The 22683-nt window shown below is 39.8% G+C and overlaps 1 protein-coding gene across 3 annotated transcripts in view; it reads left to right on the top strand.

Annotated features, from left to right (window-relative positions):
* The window catches only part of LOC138284064 (tropomodulin-3-like), a 257423-nt gene extending 235035 nt beyond the window's left edge, over positions 1 to 22388 (top strand). For all 3 annotated transcript variants that reach the window (XM_069222468.1, XM_069222470.1, XM_069222469.1), the window contains exons 8-10: positions 6761 to 6904; positions 7735 to 7879; positions 17988 to 22388. In XM_069222468.1, the coding sequence (XP_069078569.1) occupies positions 6761 to 6904; positions 7735 to 7879; positions 17988 to 18022 (324 nt within the window). In that variant the 3' untranslated portion in view covers positions 18023 to 22388. The remainder of the gene's footprint in view (positions 1 to 6760; positions 6905 to 7734; positions 7880 to 17987) is intronic.
* Positions 22389 to 22683: the final 295 nt, after the last annotated feature.

The following is a 22683-nucleotide window of genomic DNA, read 5'->3' as shown; positions in this document are numbered from 1 at the left end:
ACTTTGAGCAGATTGTAAAAAATCGTTTTTTTCAGGGCTTATCAGGCACAAAATACACCCTTCTACTTCAGACATCTGATTCCAAGAGCCCTCCTTTTCAAGGTTTGAACTTTTTGACCAGAGATGCAATTAGGTTTAATTTGGAGGGCCCCTCCAGGGTCGTTTTAACTTTGGTGATGACAGTGATTTGTAGCGCAATTAAAATTTTGCATTCAGGCTCTGTTTGTATAATGTAAAATAGTTTGAGGATTACATATATTAAAGTATAGGTTAACCACTCGAGCGTAAATGCCACATAAAAAGCAAATCTCCAGAGTATTTTCCCAAATTGCCCTTTCTTAAAAAAATTATTGCTGGTTACTTTAATATAAAATGAAATCAAACCATGTGGTACTTAGCTGTCTGAGTGCTTATAGTCATATAGCTCTGTTCCTTCCCATCTCCAAAACTTGCAGTCCGGATGTGCGATTTGATTTTCGCTTTCAGAATGGTTTCCGTGATGGCCGTAATATTTGGTACTCAGGCAGAATTACCCAGTTAATTACATTTTTGTCCCCTTTCTTATTAATTCATTTTAAAATCTACACAGTGGAGGCATCAGTCATTGGCCCCCTGAAGTGCAATTGCTGGTAGAGTTTTCCCCTCCTAGAAGTTGTGTTATTCCTGTTTAAGTGAAATACCCTGATAAACTGACCACCGAAATTGAGGAGTTGTATCTCTCGAATCACTCCAAAATTATTGTACCCTTGTTTAAAAATTTCGGATGAGCCATGGATAAAATTAAATGTTATAACACACCAATAAAGTTTGTTTCTTACCTATTATCAGATTATTTAAATGGAAAGGGATTTCGGGTCCTTCCTAAGGTACCATCCGTGGTTTGGCAGTTCAAGTCAGCGTTCAAAAGCAAGCTTAGAAAATTGTAAAACATGGCAAAAAGAGTGAAGGACACAATTATCCAAATTAAGTCTATCAAAATGAAATGCAAGTGTCTGGTTAACAGAGAAAACAGTGATATTATTCAAATTGGCCGGATAGGATTGGCACAGTAAATAGGAATGATAATTGAAAACAATTGTCAGTGGAAAAAATGAGGAATAAGCCTGAAATCTTTCTTGTGCAGGTCCAGAGGTCTCTGACATTTCCCCCTGTTGAATCTGGATGGCTGTCAGGGAAGGCCACTTATAGATTTCCCTTTCAAATCAGTTACAGAAATAATAAGTATATTTATGTGTGATACTATATCATTAGCCATTAAGTCCATGACGTTAAGGCAAGTTACGAGTCCTGATAATTTGTTAGCAGTTATTTTAAAATGTATTGTAAAGAGATGGGCCCAATAGCTACTTCTTTTTTTTTGGTTGGGTATCAGCATCTGGTCCGTTTGCTTAAACCTGTTTGGGTTTGACTGTAAAACTGATATCTAAAAAGAGAGATGCAATTCTCCCAGTGAATTATAAGCTAATAAGCTCTTTGAATATTGCCTCAAAACCATACTTGAAAATTATTTTACAACATTTGAAAGAGTGGGTATAAGTGAATAATTTAATTATGCTTGAACAAGGCAGATTAAGAGAAGGACATTTAACTATAGTCATTGTTTTGCTTTTGGACCTTCTCACAAACATCGCTAGAACAGACAGGGAGCCTAAACTGTGGGTTTGTTTACGTTCATGCAATATGTGATCTTGTAGATTGAAAAATTCTTTTAAAGAAGTAAGAAAATTATAAAAATCTCCCAGGTCTCCTTTCACCGTTGCAGACCCTTTGCTCTTTCAACTGGACTCAAATGGGAATAGACCTTTAAGGTCATTTTCCCCCCCAAAAACTGGGATTCATAATATTATTAAAAGAAGGCTGTCTTGTTCTCTATTTCATTTGACCTGTATCTTGCTGAAATACCTAAGGAATAGAGAAACTGCAACTCATTCTCTCCCTAAATGGACAAGACTCTCATTCCCTCTCTCCTTTATGCAAACTTGCTATTAATAGGCATCACAACATTGAACATTCATTTTGTACACAAATTGTTTAATTATCAGTCTTGACAAAACTAAGATCTTGGTGTTTGAGAAGAAACAAGTGAAATTCGTTTGAACTCTTGTTGGCAATTGAGTGGAAAAAGTGCATTTTAATAATTGCTATGGTGTATGTTGACTAGTTCCGTAAAATGGTCTAACTGCTTGACCTCCGTTTCTGTGCGGGTCATGACAACCTGCATGAGACTTAAGATTTAATGCAGAATGTTAAAGGGTTAACTAATTACTTCTTTTAAGAGCAAAATCCACCATATGGCTTTATGTAGCCGGGGGCTTTAACTTGTGATCAGTCTATTTCATGGGATCTCATTGAGAATCGCAACTTGGAAACACATTTTTAATTTACCCTTAAATACAATGATTCAAGTTAACAATTTGAACTAAGCCCTCATGGCTCTTTTTGGCGGCATTGTGTTTACTAAGATTTGTCCATAACCTCTCACAAGGAGATCAAGAAAAAATATATGCAAGATGTTGGAAAGTATTACAGTAGACTGAAAGCAATTGGACTTTAGAGGTAAAAAAAACAGATACATCAGTACAAAATGCAGTAGTTTACATTTAGCGGGTTTCAACATTGGAACTTATTGCATTCAAAATGTGTTTTAAAGAAGATAGCTTTATCAGTATTAATTGAAAGAGCCCAAAAATGTCTGAAATTAGAAACTTCAGTTTCATTTACAAAGGACAGTTTGGACAACGCAGTCACCTTTCCTTATGTAAGAGCCTATTTGACCAATGTATGAGATACTTGATAATGAAAATCATATTCTGTCTGAACCCCATGTTCATAAATTCAACTCTGGTTGTATGGTTAACGGTAATGATGGTAATGTATACGTGGATTGAATTAAAATCCTTTATATATGTTTTATTACGTTTGATGTGTTTTTCCTTACTCATGTGATGTTTAGACCTTTGTTTATACCACATGTATCAATGTCTCAACTCTTAGAGATGATTGTATTAATGTATATTGCTACTGTTTATTTAGCAGTTGCTTACGGTTGACATCTATTAGTAATACAAATGTTTTTAAGAATTACATTTTAACCTTAAATGTTTGTATTAAAATGTTTTACCGAATTATAGAAGTTGATGAATTGAATGTGACAGTGTGATGAATCAGTGTACTTTTCAGACATGAAGTAGACCCTCATGCGTTTCAAAGGAAGCACTTCCTGGAAGGTGCAGTGATACACCAAACAGCCAGTAACATGGGATGAGAGAGTAATACTTTTTCGTAGAGGAGCTAAAGATCAATCTGTGTATATTTTAAAGAATTAGTCTGTAGAACCATTCACAGTATTTTTGCAAGATTTTGGTAATTTACAAAGCAACCTATGTACCTTATAAGTTGATTTTCCAAATCACTGATTAATAGTGGGTCGCAATTGAAACTACCTCATCAGTATTACCGAGAAGTCGCAAATTGTGACCCACTAGAAATCGCACCCATCACAGGGATAGCTGTGTACTGAGGTCAGCAGACCACCATGTCAGTCATTGCTTTTAAATAAAGCATTCATTTTTTCTTTAAATGCAACCTCTTTTCTGTAAAGGAAAATGGGATGCGTTAAAAAAGAAAAGTGTTGTTTTTAATTTTAAGAGTAGGCAGTGGTACACTGGAAAATACATTTTTTTATTGAACTATTCACAAAGGTGAAAGGTTGATGGGGACCCCTTCCTGTTTATGAACAGTGACCATCTCCTTTGAAATGCCGTTAAAATATTAATGTTTTGCGACTACATTTTGGTCTCAAAACATTAATATACATGTTAGAAATTGGGTCTCTAGTTGGCAGTCAGTTTCCACCCTGTCCAAGTAGGGATCCTCATTCTAGTCAGAATAAGGGAGATACCCGCTCAGATAACCCCTGCTCTCACCCCCTTGGTAGCTTGGCACGAGCAGTCAGGCTTATCTCAGTAGCAATGTGTAAAGCATTTGCACTTAACACACAGTAATAAGTGAAAACACTACAAAAGGACACCACACCAGTTTTAGAAAACTAGCCAATATTTATCTATATAAAACAAGACCAAATACGATAAAAATCCAACATACAGTAAGAAAAATATGAATTCTGCAAGATTTACTCAAAACTACAGTTCCTTGAAGTCAGTAGCTCCACCTGGGGCTATCACGACGTCGTGATCAACAAAATCAACAGTTCAGGCCGGCCACAGCATTGTGGGCCAGCTACGGTGTTGGGAAGACCCGCAAACAGTACCTTGGATTTGCAGGGCATCGTGATACTCGCAGTGAGCTCTGGAGAGCGGCGTCACTGACGTTGCGGTGTCAGTTCCGGAGTCGGAGCAGGAGTCATCGGGCCCTTGAGGTCACACGCATTGCATATCGAACTCCAGGCTGATGAAGTCAGGTGCGCCGGCGTGGAAGGGGTCAGGGCTGCGCTGTGAAGCGGGACGATGCGACGTGCAGTGGCCACAGGTCACAGTTCAGGCAGCGGCTCAGTGACGGTGCCCAGCGGCGTCGGTGAGGCCAGGGCTGTGGTGTGAAGTGGGGCGGTGCGACGTGTGGTGTCCACAGGTCATGGTGCAGGCAGCGTTGTTGCTGAAGCGCTGTCGTCGGTAGGCCCAAGCCAGCGGTACGGGACGGTGCTTCGTGACCCTCACGAGCGGTGTCCACAGGCCATGATGCAGGCAGGATGTCTGCTGCCGACACAGGAGTCGATGTCGCTGGCGTCTGTGGACTGGGGCTGCGGTGCGGGATGGGACGGTGCTTTGTGTACCTCACGAGCGGTGGCCACGGTGCAGGCAGCGGCACCGGCATCCGCAGGAGCGTCGTCGTCGGAGATTCCCAGGCTGTGGTGTGAGCAGGCGATGCCGGAGTGCTTGGCCCACAGGTTGCGATGCGAGCAGCGGCTCAAAGTCGTCCGATGACGGCGTCGGGGTGACCAGGGTTGCGGTGCGAAGCGGGGCAATGCAACGCTGTGTGGCGCCGGCAGGTCACGGGGCAGGCAAGTGGCGCCGTTGGCAGCATCGCAGTGGTTTCTCCTCTTAAACGGCACAAAACACACAGTTCCCAATGCTGCAGGTCGAGGAAACTGAAGTCTTTGGTGACCCTGAGACTTCCAGCAGGAGGCAAGCTCTACTCAAAGCCCTTGGAGAATTTTCTCAAGCAGGACACACAGCAAAGTTCACCCTTTGCACTCTTTTCAGGCAGAAGCAGCAAATGCAGGCCAGTCCAGCAAAGCAACACAGCAAAGGGACAGTACTCCTCCTTCAGTTCTTCAACTCTTCTCCTAGGCAGAGGTTCCTCTTGGTTTCAGAAAGATTCTAAAAGCTGGGGTTTTGGGTCTTCTTCTTATACCCAGTTCTGCCTTTGAAGTTGGCAAACTTCAAAGCAAAGTCTCAAGTGTTTGCAAGATCCTTCCTTGGCCAGGCCAGGCCCCAGATACTCCCCAGGGGGTGGGAGATGGAATTGTGTGAGGGCAGGCACAGTCCTTTCAGGTGTGAGTGACCACCACTCCCCTCCCCTGCAGCACATATGGCTAATCAAGATATGCAGGCTACACCCCATCCCCCTTTGTGTCACTGTCTAGAAGAGAGGTTTGAACAGCCCAACTGTCAAACTGACCCAGACAGGCAATCCACAAACAGGCAGAGTCACAAAATGGTATACGCAAGAAAATGCCTACTTTCTAAAAGTGGCATTTTCAAACAGACAATTTAAAAACCAACTTCAGTAAAAGATGTATTTTTTAATTGTGAGTTCAGAGGCCCTAAACTCCACATTTGTATCTGCTCTCAAAGGTGATCTGCGTTTTAAGGATATTTAAAGGCAGCCCCTATGTTAACCTATGAGAGAGATAGGCCTTGCACAGTGAAAACCGAATTTGGCAGTATTTCACTGTTAGGACATATAAAACACACTAGTATATGTCCTACCTTAAACATACACTACACCCTGCCCGTGGCGCTACCTAGGGCCTAACTTAGGGGTGCCTTACATTTAGTAAAAGGGAAGGTTGAGGCCTGGCAAGTGGGTATACTTACCTAGTCGAATTGGCAGTTTAAAACTGCACACAAAGACACTGCAGTGGCAGGTCTGAGCCATGTTTACAGGGCTACTAATGTGGGTGGCATAACCAGTGCTGCAGGCCCACTAGTAGCATTTGATTTACAGGCCCTGGACACCTCTAGTGCACTTTACTAGTAAATCAAATATGCCAATCATGGATAAACCAATCAACAGTACAATTTCTATAGGGAGCACTTGCACTTTAGCACTGATAATCAGTGGTAAAGTGCGCGGAGACAATAAACCAGCAAAAACAGACCTCAATAAATAGGAGGAAGAAGGCAAAAAGTTTGTGGATAACCCTGAAAAAAAGGGCCATTTCCAACAACTTACCCCTATGATTCGAAATCTGTAAATGATGCCACAAACATGCCCTTTTCAAATCGTGAATCTGTATTTGGTTGCATATCCAAATTGCTATTTAACAAGTGTCTAATCACAATTTAGTGTTTGTACATTTAAAAAAGCACTTTTTGCAGTCGAAAATGGCCCAGTTCAGCAAATTGGGCAGTTTGGGACCTCTAAAATAATTTGTACATTTATCCCACCATATCTGGGAGGCAGCTGCTTTGTCAAACCAGACCTAAAAAGTAAAAAAAAAAAAGAAAATCATTCATGAACTGTTTTTTCAGTTTTCTCGACTCACTTATTGAATTCCACATTGTTTTCATTTATCCAGGCTTTGGCAGACATGCTGAAAGTGAACAGAACATTGGAAAGCCTTAACATCGAATCGAATTTCATCACTGGAGCTGGTATTTCTGTGATGGTTGAAGCACTTAAAGAAAATGAAACATTGACAGAGCTCAGGATTGATAACCAGGTAAATTGTTTGTCTATCAAGCCTCATACCTATATTCTCAAGTAAGCGTTTGCCCTATACCTCATGGATTTTCATGGATCAATCAACATTTTTGTTTTCGTGGATGTTGGAGAGGAGGAGCCTCTGACTAGACTGCACCTTCATTATCTAGCGTAGTACTAAAGCAAATCACCATTTTGTCTTGAGAAGCTCTGTTAGATTCTTGCCTTGAGGATTCTCTGGGAGAATCTGCCAATTCACGACCTTATTTTCTGGAAGAGAACTCTACCAGTTTGTTACATTTTTTAGGTGCGAGGTACCCAATTTGTCATGTTGTTTCAGTAACACAGGTGAGCAATAAATGACAATCTGTGACTGTCAGAATGTTTAGCTGAGACCACCTGTTATCCATCATAATTGGTGTGTTTCCTTGGGCTGCGTCTGCAAAGAGTGCACGTCTGTACTTTCTGATGCTGGAATCTGAAGTCCACCAACGTTTCCCTTTGTTTTCTAGTGTGCTTTTATAATGTCGCCATTTATGGCAAAACCAATCCTTACAACTGAAAATTGTTAAGTTTTTTTTTTTTTACTTTGCAAATTAAATCACATTAAAAAAAATATCCGTAATATGATTTAAAAATAATTCCACTCACCTACGTCTTGCTTTATCTTATAATGCCAATTCAGCTGTTTCTCTCAATTGCCTTGTTTAACTTGATATACTTCACACATGTGAAATGAATACAGGATTTACTTTGCATCTAGAAAGCAATGCTTAATTTCGTTGCACGTGCAAGCGTTTTTTGAGTATTTATTTGTATATAAATAAACACTTCCATATCTAAATACAGCGGCAGCTTCTGGGAACAGCTGTAGAAATGGAAATTGCTCGTCTTCTTGAACAAAACCCAACAATTGTGAAATTTGGGTATCACTTCACACATCAAGGTCCGCGAACAAGAGCAGCAAATGCCATTACAAAGAACAGAGATCTAGGTAAGTACAAATGTACAAATCAGCTGGTTAGTTTTATTCAAAGACCATTTGCAAATATAATTATCTGGTTTTTGCTCATAGTGCAAGAATATAATGGATAGAGAAGCTCCACTTCTGCCTCATTCTGTTACTTTTTTTTTTGCATTGTACAGTTTGTAGAGGCCATCCTTGGCTAAAAGTTCACATTGATTTATTTCTATTTTTTAATGTATTAGTTTTTATGTGAGAGGAATATTTTACCGGTGTATGTCTTGGTAGGAACCACATGGAAGTGAGGGGTGTAGTGGAGACGGAATGGGGAAAGTTGTGCTTCTTCATGTTACTGCAAAATATCCCACTTTATAAACCCTGCTTTGGCCCCTGATTCCTCGCTACAGGGATGCCCAGAGAGAGCAGACTTGTTTGTGGGTGACACCCATAATCCGTCCCAACCCACAATTCAATTGATGTAAATCAGAAAACCTGACCTTCCTCCACTTTAAAGAAGGTAGCTGTGGTATTTGAACAGGATATAGCTGAAGGGATTTGAGAGCTCTGCTTTGTTTGTATCCACAAACCCGACACACACATCAGAATTCCTATGCTAAGAAGTAACTTGCTTGGGGTTGTTGCCCTGAGAAGAAACAATTCAGCCATAACATCTGTTGCAATTTGAAAGTATCCATAGAAATGAAAAAGGAGAGACTAAAGGGTGCGAGGTAAGCATCAAATACTCTGGAGAAACTTTTTCTGTGAGGTGGCAGATCATACTGGTCTTGTGAATGTTTTTAATAATTTGCATTTTTATGGAATCGTACATCAATTTAACCGTAGTGGTACATATAAAAAATATAAGGACCAAAACTGGCTCTACTGAGCAGATAAGGAAGCGATATGGAACAGAAGGAAGCGGGACAGGGTCTTTGGGAGCAAAAACAGTTGAATGGTGTAAGTTGTGTATAAGAGCTAAGGGTGGAACAGCAAAGGATGGTTGATGTATAGGAATAAAAAGTAGGAGATATACTAGTTAAAAGGGGACCTACAGAAATAAATGCTATGGGAAGGATTGCAGGAATGTAAATACACTACAGCAGGGGAGCCAGGGCAAGAGAAGGCGAAAGACACAAAGAGTGGGTCAAAAGTAAGGCTGTGGGTTGATGTAGTATCCACAACTAGACATTTGCAAATTGCTTACCGATTGGTTTGCGTACATGGATTGAATTTCGAGTATGACATTTTGACTGATAGGTTGCATCACACCTTTCATATTTACAGAGAATTTGAAAAAAACTTGACTAATGATTTTTTATTAAACGGTTTAGTTTGCAACTCCAAGTGACTGCAAGGATGGTGAGCTTCAAAAGACAGCCGACAAGCATCCCTGCATTTGCTTTGCCATAAGGAAATAAAAAAAAACACAAACCTGTGTCGATTTACAAAGCAACTGTTTCTCTTTTGTGAGGACATTGAGTTAAGCGGGTAGTGGCCTACCGCGGGACCATTTCTTGCTTCCCCAAGGCCATCTTACATGATTCTCTGAGGGGAAGCTGGTCAGCGCTTATCAGATAATTTCCCTCCTTCCCCTCCACAGCCTTGGGTTTTAGCATCTGATCAATGGTTTTCCACCACAACTGCGTTCTAAATCATTTATAAATCCTGTTTCAACTTTCAAATAGGAGGGTCATACCCCTTTCTATCTATGATTGAGAATGGATCCCAAAACCTCTTTTACTACTAGTCTTCAATGACTTTCCGGCTTATAAAAGAGATTTAGTAATTGGTAAAAGCCCCAACAGAAAAATGTTTTTTTTTTTTTAATTTAAAATCATTGGGTTTGCGACTTCATAATGGTTGACATATCAAGCCAATTTTTTGTGGCCCGAATAGTTTAAATAGCTGCATTTTCTTCTTTTACTGTAAGTGTTACATAGTCAAATGGCTATGCTCTAAAAAAGCAACCTTGTATGTTGTGATTTTTTTTTTTTAGGTCGAGCGGACAAGCGCTTTGACCTGTTGTAAGTATTTTGGACTTTTAAAAACACCCACCTCACGCCCATCACTTTCACTCATTCCTAGGCTTGCCTTTCAAAAATCACTTGATGTCATTGGTAAATGCTTTACATTTGTTCCACCTAGAGGCTGTTTTTGTCATGCCTTGCAGACTGCCCCTGTTACATGGATTATTGCACAATTGCCAATTTTCCTTTAGCGTGGGGGAACTGTTATTTTGGTTTTTCTTTTGTTTCTGCCCTTTGTGCTGCATGGTGGCCATGGCGCTCGAAGTGCAAACAGGCACAACATCATGAACTCAATCGGCCCTATTGATACGCTGGTCACATTGTTCACAGTTAACTAATCAGAGGCATTTCTTGTGGCTCCCCCCTTAACACTGGAAATCAGTAAATGCTTTAAGTAAAATCGAAATCCTCAAAGTGAAAGCGGCTCTCCCAGCGCAGCAGGAGAGCCGACATTACAATATTCACAGCACTCTGGAAACTTGCCCCTTAATGGTTTGCAGGTCGTTACTTTCACAAAACATTGTTGCTCATAACTCAGCCTGTTGCCATAGGACAATGGGACCACCTACAAAACCTTCAGCACAACACACACTTTCTGTCTACATCATCTCTGGGTCCCCACAGTAGGTTAGTGGAGACCCCAAAATAATAACCCTTCCCACTATTTAGCCCCTTTTAAAGCATCCTCATGGCTGGAGCTTTTGTTTTACAGCTGGGAATAGCTTATGTTTTAAGGGCCTTGTTTGTAATATCCTTGCTATAAGCCTGCTACCCCTGAAAATGTGAAATGCACCACGCCCTCTAGGGGCTAAATAAATGGTTACACTGCATTATTTTGAGCTATTTTCTTTTTGTGTTGTTATTCCCTTTAGGGGTTAACTATATAGTTACATGACCATGTATCTTGAAAATGCTGTTTTCATTGCAGTGTCCTCTAGGGGCTGTTCTAAGCATTACAGTCATATCAACATACTTAAATATTCGTGGCACGTAAAGTTGCCCCCTTTCTGTCTATATCACCTCTGGCTCTCTACACTGTTAGTGGGGACTCCAAAATAATAACAGTCACTCCCATTCATTTTCTTTTTAAGCTTTCTCATGGCTAGAACTTCTGCTTTACAATAGGGGCTAGGAGATGTTATGTGTTATGGGCCTTGTTTATAATATCATTGCTATAGGCCTGCTAGCCTTGAAAATGAATGATGCACTATGCCCTCCAGCGGCTAAATATATGGTTACACTGCATTACTTTCTCCCATTCTTTTTTTCATGTGGTTATGCTCTAAGGATTGACTGTATGGTTACATGACCATGTTTCTTCCAAATGCTATTTTTATTGTGGTGTCCTCAAGGGGATGTTCTGAGCATTGGAGTCAGCATATTATAATATTCGCAGCAACCCTCCACATAATGCTTTGCAGGGCATTACTTTTACAAAACATTTTTGCTCATAACTCAGCCTGTGGTGGTCCTAGGACACTGGGGCCACCTTCAAAACACTCTCTCTGGGTCCCTACACTAGGTTAGTGGGGACCCCAAAATAACTCCATCCACCATTCAGTGTCTTTTAAGCTTTCTCATGGATAGAACTTTTGTTTTACTTCTGAGAGAAGTTTTATTTTAAAGGCCTTATTAGTAATATTATAGCCCTAAAAATTCCCTCTAGGGGTGAAGTATATGGTTACACTGTATTACTTTCTCCTGTTCTTTTCATGGGGTTATGCCCGCTAGGGGCTAACAATATGGTTACATGACCATGTTTCTTACAACTTATATTTTTGTTATGGTGCTCTCTAGGGGCTGTTTTGAGCATTACAGTCTAATGCCAAAAGTGTTATTTCTCATAAAGGTTTATATGATAATTGTATATGTTTTAATATTCTCTCCTTATTACAGTTATGACCCTGATTCAGGCCAACTTAACATCCTTATTACGCTATGACTGTTTGAGTACTTGATATGTTTGGGTCACCCTTCTAGTGTATTTCTCCTCTGTGGCTGTCTTGTGTCTTTTTTGGGGAATTGTGTTAGCCAGCCAGCATCTCTAATGGTGGGGTGGTGAAAGTTGTCATTAATTGGAATTAGCATGGCAGATTTAAAGTAGGATGCTAAATGGCAACATTTTCATTTATTGCTGCACTTAGAGGAAGACGGTAAATGGAAGTGCTTCAGTAATATGAAGGGCCACTGAAATTATATGGCAGGAAAAGCCAAAATTATGAGGCAGGGTTGACCGGTTTAAGTGGCAAGAAAAGTCCAGTTACGAATTTATAATGCCAACAGCTCTAACTCAAGCAAATGCAAGACCTATTGCTTTGAAAATACTTGTTTTATTTCCGATCTTGGGCAAACATTCTCAGATTTATTGATTATTTTTATTTTTAATTTTAAAATTTTTTTTGTTGCCTTCGGATATATTTGGAGATCAACAGAAGGAAAAGGATGTTGGTGGTGAGGTGTTTTTAAAGGTGGTGAAGTATTTTTAAAGGGACGTTGGCCAATTTGTTTGTTATGTCAGTTAAGATGTTTTATACTTGAAAAAATGTGATCACATTTTCTCATTCTGAAGATAAATGTGCTTCCAGTGCCAGTACGCCCAATACTATGACAGTTATAAATGTGAGGCAATAACCATCACCTTTTCAGAGCCAACCAGGGTGGTTTGGTAGTGGCTTTATAGCACAACATCTTTAATGCTGCCATCAGTCATGGTTAAATTTGGTGGTGACCCATGCAGTTGGAAACCTAGCATCACAGACTCCTATTGAATTTAGCAAATGGAGATCTTCCTTAAATCTCTCACTTTGACTGCCCCAACACCTAGCCCTCCTGTTCATCGACTTCGAAAAGGCATTCGACTCAGTTGACTGGGGGTTCCTTCTTGCGGTGCTCCAGCGCGCTGGTTTTGGACCAAGGTTCCATCAACGGGTCCGTGCCCTGTATACAAAGCCTACAGCATGGGTGCAGGTCAATGGAGTCTTGTCCTCGGCCTTTCCGATTCATCAGGGAACCCGACAGGGTTGCCCCCTCTCTCCTCTCCTTTTTGCACTGGCCAATGAGCCCTTGACGGGAATGATAAGAGAAGACCCGATTTACCAGGGTTGGAAATGGGGCTCTTCATACGAAGACCGAGTGGCCTTATATGCGGATGATGTCCTGTTATACATGGCAACCCCGGGAGTGACCGGACCCCGAGGTTTCCATCTATTATGACGTTTTGAGGAGGCCTCGGAGCTCAAAATGAATCCGGCCAAGTCTGTGCTGGTTCCTCTGGCGCGGTCACGAGACTGCTTTGACTGGCAGGAGGTGGTCCCCCTGCGCCCTTAAGTTTTAAATACCTAGGGATATGGGTTGCGCTGCTCCCAGAGCTAACCTGGTCCCTGAACTTAACTCCACTGGCGTCTCGCGTACGGGAGGACCTTAAGCGGTGGCAATCATTGCCACTGAATGTATTGGGCCGTGTAGCTTTGTACAAGATGATGGTCCTACCCCGTCTCCTGTATGTGGTCCAGAACTTGCCATTCACGATCCCTCGCTCATGGTTTAGAAAACTGGATGGAATTACCAACTCCTTTATATGGGGAGGGGCAAGGCACCGAGTAGCGTCCCAGAGCTGCCGAAGAGGGGTATATGATGGGGGACTAGGCATGGCCTGTATTACCTGGCGACACAGCTCCTGGTGGCTCATGACTGGCCCAGAAACCAGGTAGAATTAGACGCTTTAGGGTATTCCCGTATCCTGGATGTGCTATACGGTGCACCGATCCCCAGAGAATTGGAGCCTATCACCAAGGCGGTCTTTTTGGCATGGAGAGCAGCCCTAAGACACACTGGTTGGAACAAAGTGGTTACTCGGCAAACCCCATTGTGGCACGGTAGCTGGCTGAGAGAGACAGCCAAACTGGAGGGATTCGGGAAATGAGATACACTGGGCATATCCTTGGTGGGAGATGTGTGGAAGGGAAGTATGATGAAGTCCTTTCAAGAAGTACAACAAGAGTTCCAATTGTCCCCGAAGCAATTTTTTTAGATATCTCCAGCTCCGGCATGCCCTTGTTATGCCCCTGAAAGAGTCGACTCCTGTACCGGAATTCAACCCAGTCGAGGCTAAAATATTCATGGGAAGTCTGGGGAAGAAAGGCGTCTCCCAGATCTACAAAATGTTAGTTACCAATGCACCTGGGGACCTAGGCTACCTTAGGAAGGGATGGGAGAAATGGGTGGGTCCACTTGAAGAGGCAGACTGGGCGGAGGCACTGATGGCTCCCCGAGCGCTGGCGGTGTCGGCAAGGCTGAGGGCGACACAATTTTATTTTCTACATAAAGCATATCTGTCTCCAGATAGACTGCACAAGATGGGTGTCCGCAGCTCTGCCCAATGCCCACGATGCGGTGAGGACCAAGCCGACTTCTTCCATATGATATGGTCCTACCCCGTGATTCGAACGTACTGGGAGGGAGTAAACCATGAGCTGAACAGTGTCTTGGGAGCATCGCAGGTATTGACCCCCAAATTGGTACTATTGGGGGTAATGGACGACATGGAGGGGTCTAGAGCGGATAGGACTTTGGTCGGAACAGCAACGATGGTGGCCAAGAGAGACATTGCGGCTGCTTGGAAAACCGCCAGGGGCCCCTCCCTTCAGAAATGGATACGGGGGGTGGACTGGAGTGCAGCCCAAGAAAAAGTGGTGTATGACTCAAGGGGATGTCCCCATAAGTATAAGAAGATTTGGGGGAAATGGACGGGATTGCTAGACTAAAGGAGCTCAGAAGATTGTGTGCATATGCTCCTTCCCCCTTTTTCTCTGTAATATAAAATTATGAAACTTTGGAAATTCCTGTGTATCTTGGGTACATAAATGTCAGATTAGAATTGACTGTCCAGTCGGTAGCAAACGGACCAGGGCTTGTATGTTACTTGTGTACTTTACCTGTTCCTTCTTTAAAAGCAATAAAATGTGTTTATTAAAAAAAATCTCTCACTTTGAAATCAAAAGTTCAGATATTATTGAAGGGTTCATTACCTGTTTTTCCTAAACCCACTATGATCCACCAGGCACCCAATAAATCCAATTCAGACCAAAGGTCTCATTTTGGCACAGGGCCCAGCTTCTTCTGACAATCCAGACTTCATGGTGACCACAAAAGACGCTTTGAGAAGCATTTCAGTTATGTCACTATATGGTGTACTCTTAAATACTTGGAAGTTATTATGTAATACAGAAATACTCATGGTGAGTTGTCCTTTCCTTCTTACCCAGGTGTTAAACATTGTCACAAACCTGCATTTTACAATCTGACAATGAGACAACACCCTCATGAGAATCTCAACATGTTTATTGCTGGGTTTTTAAGCCATTTACGGGCCCTGTCAACTCTTGGATAACGGAGGCTTTTCACTAGAAATATCACGTCATAGAGACTTAACTCCAACTCTTTTTCCCTTATTACGACATGCATATTTTTTCAGAAAGCTAAAATACCACACTGTCTATTACGTACGCCTCCCTGTGATCGTTTAATATTAGATATTGGTTGATAAATGCCCCACATTTACTTCTGTTGGATGGTAGCCTCTGATGACAAATTGAATAATTTGATTGAAAGGTATACTCTAAGCTTCACGTTTTACCTCCTTATAACTTGTGTTGAAAAAGTGCTAGCAGCAAAGCTTTCAGTGCCACGGTTTACTTTTCTATTGTGTTTCTCATAATACATTACTATGATGTAGATGTTGTGTTGCCTGTAGTTCTCTAGTGTGAAAGCAGTTGCTTGCACAAACAATGTCTTAAGAAATAGGAGTCTTGCATACATGTTGATATGCTCAAACTATTGGAAGGACGTAAACCATTTGCATTAATAGATGCATTTAAAAGCCTACATTTAGTGCAGTTACAATTCAATCTGTAATGAGGGAGGTGCCCATATCCTTAATCACAGTTCAGAAGGACAGGGGATCAATTTTGCCCTCAGATTTGCGTTCATTGCTTTCCACAGTTTTTATTCCTGAACTACCAGTGTTTGGGAACTGCATTTCATTTCGCTGAATGCTTTTTAGGTAATTAGATCTGGAGATGCAGAGTAAAGGATCCTGTCAGGCATGTAGTGGGATGTACGATTTCGTAGATACTTTAGACATTTGCTGCCAGTAAAACACGTGTCTACTGACATCTAGTGAGGCAATGCCTCCCTTTAAAAGCAGGATTTATATAGTCACACCTTGACATTCTTGCTTTCTGGTTGTCGAACCTTTTTTATCCTAACAGTCCGCGTTTTAGAAGTCCAGTGTGATCTACTTTGCAGTAGTCTGTTCCTGCCATCAACATGCTTTTGTGAAGTTCACCAAAGGTCCAGTTGACAAATTGAGGAGAATTTTTTTCAAGAAGGAAAAGTTGCAGGTTCTGTACCTTGACCACCAAAATAACTTGAGGAACCACAAAGAGCTCTTTACAGCCGAGTTTCTTACTATGAATTAATTGAGAGATTATGCACGCAGCCTGAGAGGGCAGTGAATAAAGTGGTAGAGCCTTGATAGTGTTGGATAGAACATATAAGATCTCAGTCTCACTTTGTGACAAAGGAATCTCTCATTCATCAAGTGTAATACGTCCAGGGACAGGCTGATGCTGACTTCGTTTTTAGACTTCTTTTCCAGCAATACTTTCAGTTGTATATCATTGGCATACATTTGAAGATTTCCTTGCATACTTCTGTAGGAGTGTAGGCCAACGGCATATATAAATGTTAAAGAACTGGAGCAATAATGATGGACCTTGAAATACTGCACAAGATACCGAGTGACTAGATGATGCCACTCACCATATTCAAACTTGCTAGCTGTGGTTGAAGAGGAAATTTATAATCCAGTCTATAATTAGTATTTCGATTGTTGGTGGGAGAGATAATCTCACTTCGAATCAGGTTTTCCACCTGCAGATCCCTCATCTGTTGAATAACTTCATACTGAATCCGCAAACTTTAAAAGCTGTTGAAGCCGGTAGGGGGTGCCTGCTGGAAGTGACGTCCAGCAACATCACTGAGTCCATGTAGCACCCACCCCGACCTTAACAACATCAGTTTCATTTTTCCATACCTTCGACATGGATCGGGAGCTCTCTTCTCTTCAGTAGTTTTTCAACTTCAAAATGTTTACTCTGCTAGGTGCCAGTGTTAGGAATATCTCCCTAAAAGCGGTCGAGCTTCAAGCTCTTTAGGGACTGTGAGGGATATGCCGCTTTTTACAAGTCCTTTTAGGGCACATGGCCTCTACTGGGAGTTATGGTGCTGAGCTGGATCAGGGCCTTGCTTCGCTGAAAATTAGTATTTGGACTCGGCGGTGCATAGAACTAGGAACTTTGCCAAGTCTGTGCTGCAAGATCTCCTTATCTAACCAGCCATCAGTTATTTTCTGGGGGTACTGCTTGGTAATCTACTCAACAGAAAAGGAACCTGCAAGGAGAAACATCCAGCAGAATTTGAAATTTACTTATTTTTGGTAACAATGATTTTGGTGGTGGATACTATATCTGTAGATTCCTTATCATCCACACACATCGCCCTGTTGATACATGATTATGCAGGGGACAGTTTAATGAGGTTCCAATTAGTGTGTTGCACTGCACTATATTCAACTATTGGTGCTTCATCTATTTTCCTTGTAGGCACAAAAACAGATGGAAACTGATGTTTTTACGCCGTGATAGGCACATATTTGGCCTCAGTGACATCAGCCGACATTACTGGCGTTGACTTGGAGCCGGTGCCCCTTACAGACATTGAGAGGTTTGAAGTTTTCAAATCCAATCTGATGTCTGGGATTATTTAATGGGTGTGGGAATCTGCAGGTAGACAGAAAAAAGAAAAAAGTTTACCAAAAGTATGTTAATTTTCCCTCTTATCTATAGTATTTCATACCTCTCTTGGTTTTCACAGTTTTGCACAATAATTGTAACAAAAATAGTAGCTAAAGACATTTACAGCTATACTACGTTATCATTGTTTAGCCCATTTATATGATTGATAAATGGATTCATTTTATATAGAGCATGGAAAGAATGAGATTGTGATAAATTAGTCCTGTTCATTTTGTTTTTTTGTCATTGACACAGTTCGTAAACGGCGGGTTGAAAAAGACCATTACTAGCCCTCTTGAAAGCCTGAAGATCATCATCATTGGAAGATTGCAAAGAACATTTAAGGCATGTGCTTGGGCAGCTTTGACGAACTTGGACTTCAGTTACTTGGGTAGAAGGGAAAAGACTGGAAACCACTATACTATTTTGATTATTAGTGGACATTCTCTAATAATTCAGTGTGGCACATACTGTTTTTTTTTTAGCACAGGACTTTTTCAGCAGGAGAAGATTCCACAGCGCTGGTGCAATTTTACCATTTTAAGATTTTCTGCTTCTCGTTTTTCAAGTCTAATCACTCTGCAATTCATTGTTTGAATTTGAAAATAACACATGAAGGGATCAAAGTGTAAAAAAAGCAATTTGTTTTACTGACTCAAACTGTCTCATGCAGGATTGTTTAGTGCAGATAAGGAAAGGGATTTTTCATGCAGATTACTTTATTGACTTCTTAATTTCAACAATTTCATCAATTTGATCATTGACAGTTACCTTTTAAGGTTATAGCACAAGTGAGTTTGCTTTTAGGCACTTGACCAGGTCTTATGCTTTCATTTTTACTGCAGTTATCTTTCAGAATAAGAGTTTATACATGCAATACTCTTGCACTTTTCATTTTACTATTCTGATACCTTTTTCTCAGATAGGTATAAAAAACTTTCAACCTTTATACCTATTGCTAACATTGGACCAACGAAGTACTCAGGCCAGAACGTAGCAGAAGATGGTTAAATGCACACAAACTTGGCTATTTTGGATATGTTAAAATCGTAACTAGAAGCTAATAGTGTTCTTACTTTGGATCAGTGTACCAATGCAGGGTAGGGCAATGGCTCAGTTTTCACTTTATTTTCAAAATAAAAGTACTGTTTATCGATATTATAGAGATTAGGAGGACCCATTAATTTATTAATTTGGTGCAGAATTTCATTGCTATCACCTTGCTAATAATATGATTTTTATTGCTCAGTGGTCAGCTTTGAAATGATGTATTGATGATTAAAGTGGGCTAAAGCATATCTTTTATTACATCACATTTTGTTGTAATTTCCTCCAGCAGAAGTACTATGAACCTTCAGGTGCCAATCAGTTTAGAGGTTTGACTCTTCCTTAGTTCCTGTTTTCTGGGATTAATGCTTCAAGGGGTGGAAACATATCATATGGCCAATGTATAAATTTTGCATGTGTGAAATTTCCATCTTGGTGTTTGGCAAAACTAGTCTAGATTGATAGTGTCCTTAATTATTCTCTGAAACTAGCTCCCCCTTTAAGATTTATAGCCTTGGTTTAGTGTTTTTGACTGGCTTTACATATTATCATGATTTCTATAGTTATCTATAGCAGTAGTTTTAATTAAGCATTTAAAAAAATATATATTTCACCAGATGATGGGCATTTTACAGGAACGTGCATGAAATTAAAGTATGATAGTGTTACATGGTACCTTGAATGGCAAACAAAGATGCAGGATAGTGTAACTGTAAGAAAGGCACATCCTGCTGATTGCATAGGAAGAGAATAATGATTTGAGGCAGATAATAAAGCTATGCAAGCCTCACCAGTGACACAGGTGTATTTTCTCACTCACACCTTAAAGTCCTGATTTCCCTCTTCCCTAGTGTCCTGTAGTATACTCTTGTCTGGCTCCTTCCAACAGCTTTTAAAGATCTTGTTTAGTAATCTACAAATAATGTGCATTTATTGCGGGTCTTTCGATTTTTTGAGTAGCTCATGACAAAGAAAGATTGTTTTAATAATAGTTTCATCATGCAGTCTTCCACTAAATATTGTAACAGTAGTAACTGTGTTGATGAGGATTCCTGCAAAGAGATATACAAATAAGTTACATGTTTTTACATAAATCAAAGATTCAACAGAATCTGTTCAGGAAGCAAAACATGAACAATTTCTTTAAAATACTGTAGCTTAAGTATGTACTTTTAATAATTCCGAAATCAGTTTTACTATTCCAAGATTCTTTAATCTTTTTTTATGTTTAAGATAAATGTTTTTGCTATAACACGATATCTATATAGCTATAGTTTTAAGTCATGCTAGTACTGTAAATGTATGTATAATGGTGCCAAATGGTAAGTTACCATAAATCATATTGTAGTTTGAGTCATTCCATAATAATGTTCAATGAAGTCTTAACTATATGCCTTATGTATATTTAGGCACAGGGCAAGAAATGTATTTAGGTTACTTGATTTCTAGTAATACTACACAGGAGCTTGAAAAAGGTTTAGCAAGGTGTTCATCTTAAGTATTTTAAATCACTAGCTTTTTTTATAGTTCTTTACAATGGAATTGCAGGGAATCTGATCAGAAAACCAAAGATTTCCAACAACCTGCATTTTTGTGGGAGTCAAAAATGGAAGAATATAAAATCAATTGAATTATTTTTTGCTTTTTTGGTTTGTAATGCTTCTTTTTTCATGGTGGACCAGTCTTGAGGACTAATACCTTTGACATCAACATGTTTTTAATTGAAGGGATTTTAGTCATCTGTATGTCATAGTAGCACTTATGTGGAAATTGGTGCTTCAGGATATTTGACGACAGCCATGTGTGTGCTGTACGGAAAGTAGGTTGAAAGTTAGAACCATTTAAGATGAAATGGATTTAGTTCTGAAAAATAGAAACCTTGTGGTCTAATTTCTTTAGTATCTATGGAAAAGCAGTTGTTTAGGGGAAAACATTTGAAAATGTACCAAATTTATATCCAAAAAGAAACTGCCTTTACATCCTACTTCATTTTATATTAAATACCAAAATGTTTAAAAACATTTTTATTACAAGTTTAGCAGAAAAGAGATTTTTTGGTCCAGCCACAACTTAGTCATAATTTTGATTGCTACCTTCCTTTGCCATTACTTCAAAAAGGCAGATTTACTATTCATACTCCAATCCTAGTCTGATTTGGTGCTACAGCTACATTATACTATTGATATGTTGTGGTACTGGTCCAAAGTTTAATTTCAAAGCCACTTTTTCCAGACTAAGTTTTTTTTTTCAAACAAGATCTTGAAAAAATGTAAAATTTGATGATCATGTTGTGAATGTGTTAAAACCTTTTTAGTTTGTATCCAGCTTTGACAAATTAACTGGTTGATTAGACATAAAGACTAAGTTTATTTAAATAAGCTTCCATCTAATTTTTTTTAGATAAAAGTGCCAGGCAACACATGATTTGGCCACCAATTTTTCATAGCATATGGTATCATGTTGTGTGTGTTGCACCAAATCCGAGCAGTGTGGCTTCAAAGCACCTACTAGTTTGACAACTGTGACAGGAATCATATCTGTATTTAATGGGGGCAAAATACGGCTGTCTCTCTGAGGAATAATGTGTTTAAAAAATCAATGCTTGTTTTGTTGAAAGGGTCGAGAACAGCATGCCATGGGCCTATGCACATTTTGTCTTGAATTGACTGCACTTCTGTAGGCAAGAAATGCAATTTTGTTTAGCACTGGGTTTACTTCTTAAATGGCTGTATTTTTCCCAGATAAATGCTGCATGAAGTTTTCAGCTCTTTGTATATTTTTCTCAACTGTTACTCCAGAGGGCCTCACTTAAGTGATGGGAAACTAGCTTCCCTAGGAAAACTCTTCCTTTGGCTATCATTGAACACTGTCAGCATAGTTCAGTCATCAGTTGATGGAAGGAAAATTCCATATACCATAGAAGTGCATTTACGTTACCTGATATTCCTCCCTTGAAAAAACTAAGGTAGCTGAATTTCCAGCTGTTTATTAGGTGACATTTTACAATGGCTGCAGACAGTTATTGGTTTAAAAATACAAGCCTTCTCTAAACTGAAAGGCTGTTTAAATCTCAATATCGTTTTGAGTTGGAACAGTATACAAGGCCATGGTATACTGAGCCATGATGATATGAATCTTAAAAATAAAAATACAGCTAAAGGCTATTGCCTCCTTGGAAGATAGGTAGATATTTCTATACAAAATGTCAAACGTTCGATATTTCTGTATGTAATCTTGCCTACTTTTTTGAAAATACCCATTTTATTTTTACAGTTGTAAACAAGAAATATGTTGTCTTTTTGTCACTATGTTTTTTAATGATGTTTCCCATACTGCAAATAGTATGATAATACAAAGGAGAGAAGTATTTGTACACAGCATTGGATATCTTGCTTTTTGACCAAAACTTATTTTTGCTTGAATACTTTTATTGGAAAGCTCAGTCTAGGCACCATGCACTAAGAAATTTTGTTTGTAAGCTACAAACTTTGTTTTTTTTTTAATTAAGTTTCTGTAGAGGAAACAAATTGTGAACTATTCCAGGTATATAGATTATCAGCACTATATGCTGCAAAATCTGTAGATCAAATAAAGTATTTCAAACATCAACCTTGATATCTATTTTTCAGTGTACTGCATGATTGACAATTGTCGTTTCAACTTATGTGTCTGTGCCAAAATTCAACATATATATTTTTTATTTTGAGTATTAGTTTTTTTTATTGAAACTGATGCCATTAACTTAAGTACTTCCATGTTCGGTTCCTTTTATCCAGACCCCCCCCCTTCCATTCTCTTCCACACTTGCTGACTTGCATACCTCTGTCCTTTATTTCTACATCAGGAAAATGGACATGTTTTATATGGGTCCAGTTCTATTAGTTGTTCTTTAGGCCTTCTTGCA

This window comes from Pleurodeles waltl, chromosome 3_1 (genome assembly GCF_031143425.1).
Source record: "Pleurodeles waltl isolate 20211129_DDA chromosome 3_1, aPleWal1.hap1.20221129, whole genome shotgun sequence".
Classification (NCBI taxonomy): domain Eukaryota; kingdom Metazoa; phylum Chordata; class Amphibia; order Caudata; family Salamandridae; genus Pleurodeles; species Pleurodeles waltl.
The sequence above is the reverse complement of the archived record's forward strand: the minus strand, read 5'-3'. Positions and strand labels throughout refer to the sequence as shown.